General features: G+C 41.2%; 1 protein-coding gene across 1 annotated transcript; it reads right to left on the bottom strand.

Moving 5' to 3' along the window:
- Positions 1-781: 781 nt before the first annotated feature.
- Positions 782-5454, bottom strand: LOC121399034. The gene is made up of 2 exons (XM_041578817.1): positions 5382-5454; positions 782-5275 (listed from the first exon to the last, which is right to left on the bottom strand). The coding sequence occupies exon 2, from the start codon at positions 4339-4341 to the stop codon at positions 793-795; it is 3549 nt and encodes a 1182-aa protein (XP_041434751.1). The 5' UTR covers positions 4342-5275; positions 5382-5454; the 3' UTR covers positions 782-792.
- Positions 5455-6390: the final 936 nt, after the last annotated feature.

Here is a 6390-nt window from a genome sequence, read left to right as displayed (position 1 = left end):
TCCTTCATTTCTGAAACTTTAAGACCTCTTGAAGCATGATCAGCTGGATTCCTTTCTGACTCAATGTAGTACCACTGGTCTGGATCAGTAATTTCTCTAATTCTTTGAACTCTGTTCGCCACAAAGACATGAAATCTTCGAGCTTCATTATTTATGTAGCCTAGAACCACCTGTGAGTCTGTCCAAAAGTACTCTTCATCTACCTTGAACTCTAATTCGTCTCTCAGGAACTTGCTCACTGAAGCAGAAACTACAGCAGCTGCTAGTTCCAGTCTTGGTATTGTGAGAACATTGGTAGGTGCAACTCTGGTCTTGGCCATGATAAGGGAGCAATGTACCTTTTCATCTCTTATCACCCTGATGTATGAACATTGGCCATAACCGTAACTGCTAGCGTCTGAGAAGTGATGCAGTTCGATTCTCTCATACTTTCCAAAGTCATAGGGTGCAAAGCACCTTAGTATTCTGACTCCTTGCAGATCTTGTAAATCCTTAATCCAACTCTCCCACCTTGGCCTCAGTTCTTCTGGTATAGAGTCATCCCAACCTAGCTTCTGTCTGCACAGCTCTTGGAGTATTCCCTTTCCTCTGAGGATCACTGGGGCTAAGAATCCCAATGGATCATAAATAGAAGCTACCGTGGAGAGAATATTGTGTCTTGTTGCTGGTTTCTCTTCAATAGAGACCTTAAAGAAGAACTCATCATTTTCCACATCCCATCTCAGGCCAAGTGCATTCTGGACTGGAAGATCATCGTAGTTGAGGTCTACATTTTCCATTGCTGATGCTCGTTCAGATTCGCAAATGGATTCCAACACTTCTCTGTTGTTTGAGATGAACTTGTGAAGGCGCAGATTTCCCTTTGCGCACAACTCTTGAGTTTTTCACTAATTTGATTGCTGAGTCAGCAGATTGCAGGCTAACAAGTCCATCGTCAACATAAAAGTTTTTTGTAATGAAGTTTGCTGCAGATGGATAATTTCTTTCGTATTGTTTGGCAAGGTGTTTCATACCGTAATTGGCACAACCTGGGGATGATGCTGCTCCAAACAGATGAACTTTCATGCGATATTCCACAGGCTCTGTATTAGTGTTTCCATTCTCCCACCATAGGAACCTCAGGAAATCTCTATCTTCCTCTTTCACATGAAACCTGTGGAACATCTTTTCAATGTCACACATGACAGCAATGGGGTATTTCCGAAATCTACAGAGAACTCCAGATAGCATATTCGTGAGGTCTGGTCCCGTTAACAGATAATCGTTCAATGCAACACCATCATACCTTGCTGAGCAATCAAACACCACTCTTATCTTATCTGGTTTCTTCGAGTGATAGACACCTTGATGTGGAATGTACCAAACCTTCCCCAGGTCTGGTTGATGGTCAGCTCTTTCTGCATCTCCGTCTTGTATGATGCCTTCCATAAACTTGAAATAGTCGCTTTTGAACTTTGGCTCTCTTCCCAGCTTCCTCTCTAAACGTCTTAGTCGTACTAAGGCAAGATTCTTATTGTATGGAAGGTCAGGGCATTTTTTATAAGGTAAGGGCATCTCTAGATGGCCTTGTTGGTTTAGCTGAATGCCTCCTTCCAAGATGTGTAGGAATGTTATATCTTCTTGAGATATGCTCTTTTCCTTTGAGCTGGTGTCTGCAAAGTCGGACTCAAGAATCTTGATCACTGTAGCAGGACTTGGGGTTAGTGACATCTTGACAGATATGCGATTACATAACCCGGTTACTTGTCTTGAGCTTGCAGCCTGTTGTGGTCCTCCAACAATGCTCCATCCTAAATCAGTTTTGATGGCATATGGTTCATCATCACCTCCTGTTATTATTTGTCGTGGCATCAGTGCTTTAGAACAGTCATAACCTATCAGAAGCCCCACACGGTACTCCTTCAGAGGGGTTATTTTATGAGAGATGACTGATAGGTGCTTCCACTTTTGGGCTGTTTCACAGGTAGGTATGTGTTCACGATCAAGGGGTATGAAGTCTCTTGTATAGACCGGAGGTAGATCTATGGTGACATCTGAGCAAAGTCCCTTGACTTTTAGTCCTGTGACTCTTTGACTATCTTCCAATGAGTCTTTTCCCATAATCGTTGAGAGCTTAAGCTTCACTGGCTCCATTGCCACTTGCAATTTCTCACAGACTTCTTGATCAATAAATGTGTTACTGCTTTCTGTTCCTGGAGATGAGATACACACTGGGATGATCATTGACGTATTCTTACTCTCACTTTTAACCATACAGCAAGATGGTGTGGATATGATTTCTCCCTCAATGAGAGTACTGAGTGTTGAAGCTTTATCCCTTTTTGGGCGATCTTCATGTAATGGGGTTGGGTGACGTCCTTTACAAATGCCACAGGTGGCTCTTCTTTTACAGTCCTTGGCACTGTGTCCCTTTCTTAGGCAACCAAAACAGAGTTGGTTATCCAGTATGAATCTTTTCTTCTCCTCTACAGACCTTTCCTTCATTTGTTGACATTTGTAGATGTAGTGATTCTCTCCACAGAACATGCATTGAAGAGGTGTGTGACTCTCTGTCTGTACTTTCTCTCTATTCGGTACATCAATGACCTTAGGCTTACTCTCATTGGTATCATGGTCTTTAGTCATTGTATCGACTGCAAATGAAGTTGCCTTTGCACGTTTTCTCTCTCTCGTTGGCTTTCCTTCCAAAGGTTTCAGAATGTGAAGGGATGACACTGGATTGCATGCTATACGTGCTTCTAAATTGACAAATGAAGAGAACTCTTCAAAACTGGGATAGTCCTTGCCTTGGTCTAACTGTTTAGTTACATGACGATTCCATCTTGAGGTCACCCAATCAGGCAGCTTAAGTAACATTTTCTGGTTTTCTTCACAGTCATTCAGTGCTTGCAAACCCTTTATGTGAGGAATGGCGTTGCTACATGCTTGCAGGAAGTCACCATACTCTCTAAGTCTAACATACTCTTTAGAGCTTATCTTTGGCCAACTGTTAAGTCTTTCCCTAAAGGCTCGCTGTACTACAAAGGGATGGCCATACCGTGCATTTAGCTTCTCCCATGCTTGTTTGTAGGCTTCTTCATCCTTCCTGTAGAAGCTACCTTCAAGAGCCCTCTTTGCTTCTCCACTAACATAATTCTGTAGGTAGAACAACTTGTCTGCTGGATTGGAGCAGCGGCGTGCAATAAGTGCTTCAAAGCTTGTACTCCACTCTATGAACTTCAATGGGTCTCCTGAGAATACAGTTGGTTCAGGAGTTGGAAGTCTTGTAAGAACCATTGTCTCATGTATTGCTTGGGCAATAGCTGCAACATTTCCTTGGTCACTATGATGACTAGTGGGGATAGAAGGACAGGGATCTGTTCTCTCACTACACACTGACTTAGATTTCCCTTTGTTTTCCTCAGTGAGGATAGAAGGACAGGGATCTGTTCTCTCGGGAAGTACTGCTCTGGATCTATCACCATTTTCTTTTATTTCCTCTTCAGTATATACTCTAAGTTTAGCTTCCATGACCTCGATGTCTCTTTGGTTTTTTAACTTTTTTAATTGTTGACGTTGTGCTTCGATAACAGCTTCCATCTCAATCTCAGCTCTTTTAGCGGCAAGTTGTGCAGATGCTTCTACTCTTTTGGCTGAGGTACTTGTGCACTTAGATGAGTGGCTAGAATGTTTGCTAGAAGATGCTACTCTTGAAACTGTAGATCCATATACAGACTTTGCATAATCCCTTTTATAAAGCTCTAGTAGCCTTGTCCTCTCTGTCTCTACATCAAAGTCGGTTTCAATTGATCGTATTCTCATAAGCCCTAATAAATCTGCTGTTATTGCAGTGCATGTGTCGATCTTCCTCTTAATGTCCTGGGAGGGTGCTGTGTATGACCTTAGCTCATCATATATTGTCTTCATATCTAACTCATGCTTCTCTACAGCATCCATCATGTTGGATAATTCATCCTCTGCACACTCTTGTTTTAGCTTCATGCGAACCTCATTGGTATGCGTTTTCCATTTTATGTACATTTGGTTGAATTTCCTTTCTCTTTGTGCAGCCTCTTGTTGCATATATTCTAGCATTTTTGGGGTAGGTCTTCTCTCATGAGATGACTGTCTCAACTGACTTCTCTGTTCTGAGACTGCTTTAGAATCCCTAAGATCAGCTTCTAAATTCTCTATCTTAGACAGGTACTTTTTTATGTCACAATTTATCCTTTCTATCTCTTCAGGATCTGTCTCTGACTTTAAGGTTTCCCTCAACTCTAATACCTTCTGTTGTAGGGAATATCTCTCACTATTTAACGCTTCACCCTCTAACAATGGCATTGAATCACTAGAAACAGACATTTTGACTTGAAAGAGTTAAATATCAGTTAAACACAAAGGAATAAATAACTTTATTCAAATTCACATAAAGTCCTTATAATGCAAATATCTCTGGATTCTCTCAAAGTTCTTATTACCTTTTATTCAGTGTCTCTTAATGTGCCAAGGTCAGCACATAACCATCAATAAGGAATAAACAGGAAACTCTGACCTTAATGTGAAGAGCAGGATACAGTGACTTGGCTTGCTGATTCAAAATAAGTGTCTCTCTATAGAAGTTAGGAATCACTCAGGATCAGTCTTTGCAGAAGTAGATGCAAGGTGAGGGACTTTGGCTTGCTTGCAGTTGCTTACAGGATGCTGACGGTCTGTGTCTTTCCTTGCAGATATGCAGCTGTCAGGATTGTTGCTCTGCTTGATGTCTCTGGGTGAATTGCAGCACGTGGTTGTTTCACTCTGGGCGGTAACACGCTTTTCGATATGTGCAATCTCACTGTGGCAATGCTCTGACTCTGAAGGCCGCAGGAAAGGCATACATCTACTTGGGTGCAATACTGGGCTCTATTTGTGCTTCTTCTGTGGTATTTTGTCAGCTCTATTGTCACAGAAAAGGCAGGTTAGCTTTACAGAGCTGTTTAACCTTTATTTTTTTTTGCGCACCGTCTCTTTAAGGGCTTGTAATTACACTTTGAGGCACACTTGATATGGCTTCTGCTCTAGCTCTGATGAGGTGCGTCTTCTCGCCTCCTCAGAGGGTAATAGTTCTACTGTAACTGTCCTCGGATCCTTGAAAGACTTTAAGAACATACCACTGGTACAAAAATAAACTTTCTTTATTGGTAACATCATCAGGATAGGGAATCAGGAACAAAGATGATGAGTTTTAGCAATATTGGTGCGATATAAGTGCAGTAAGTACACGTAGAATGTGTAGAATGTGTAGAATGTGGTAGAACTAGGGGCAAACATACAAAAAGAGCATTCAGTATATATTCTAACATATAATCACTAACATTGTCATTAGCAGCATTAATCAGTACACATAAACAAAGATAGCTCACCTATTTTCGCCTCATAGGATCTTAAGGGCAGTTTCTTTACTCTGGCATGCTCTCTGAATATTCTGTCTCTAAGATGGCTGCTGGCATGTTTGGCTAGATTCTAGAAGATCTCAGAGTGAGGCTGGGTTCTGATTGGACTAGACTGTCAGGTGGCTGGAGTACTCAAATTAACCCTGTAATGTCCTGTGCCTAGCTGGCTATATTATAGCTGCTGGCTGTTACTTTACACACAAATGAACTTTAACAGCAGGAATAACTTTTCTGCTTGCCATACAACAGAGCGTATAGAGGTATATATTGTTCTGTACAGAAAACTAGCGCTAAGTTGCTATAAACTTCTCTTATTAACAGTCACAATCAATTATGTAGTTCAAATGTTAGATTGGCTTGGGCGGGCAGCTACACGGGTGGTGTTTCTAGAGACGGTATTATTATTGATATTTAGACAAAATGTGAACAAGCTCACACAGCTAGATGGGAGTTGTTTGAAAATGAAGAAGAAGAAGAACACACTGGGCAAACAAGGCCTACAAGGTCAACGTATACACTACTACAGCAGTGGATACGGAATATATTATTGCTGCCTGAAAAACGTCACTCGGGTGGTGTTTCTGGAGACGGTATTATTATTGATATTTAGACAGAATGTGAACAAGCTCACAGAGCTAGATGGCAGTGGTTTGAAAATGAAGAACACACTGGGCAAATAATGCCTACAAGGTCAACGTATACACTACAGCAGTGGTGGATACGGAATATATTATTGCTGCTTGAAAAACGTCACTCAGGTGGTGTTTCTGGAGACGGTATTATTATTGATATTTAGACAGAATGTGAACAAGCTCACACAGCTAGATGGCCACTGGGCAAATAATGCCTGCAAGTGCACTACTATTGGTGCACTACTATGAAGAACAGCAAACAGCACTGGACACCTTAAAGAACAGTAAGATAAGTAAAATAAAAAAAAAAATTATATGTATATTAAAAAAAAAAATATTCTCGGGTT

The sequence above is a fragment of the Xenopus laevis genome, chromosome 9_10S, assembly GCF_017654675.1.
Source record: "Xenopus laevis strain J_2021 chromosome 9_10S, Xenopus_laevis_v10.1, whole genome shotgun sequence".
Classification (NCBI taxonomy): Eukaryota; Metazoa; Chordata; class Amphibia; order Anura; family Pipidae; genus Xenopus; species Xenopus laevis.
The sequence above is the reverse complement of the archived record's forward strand: the minus strand, read 5'-3'. Positions and strand labels throughout refer to the sequence as shown.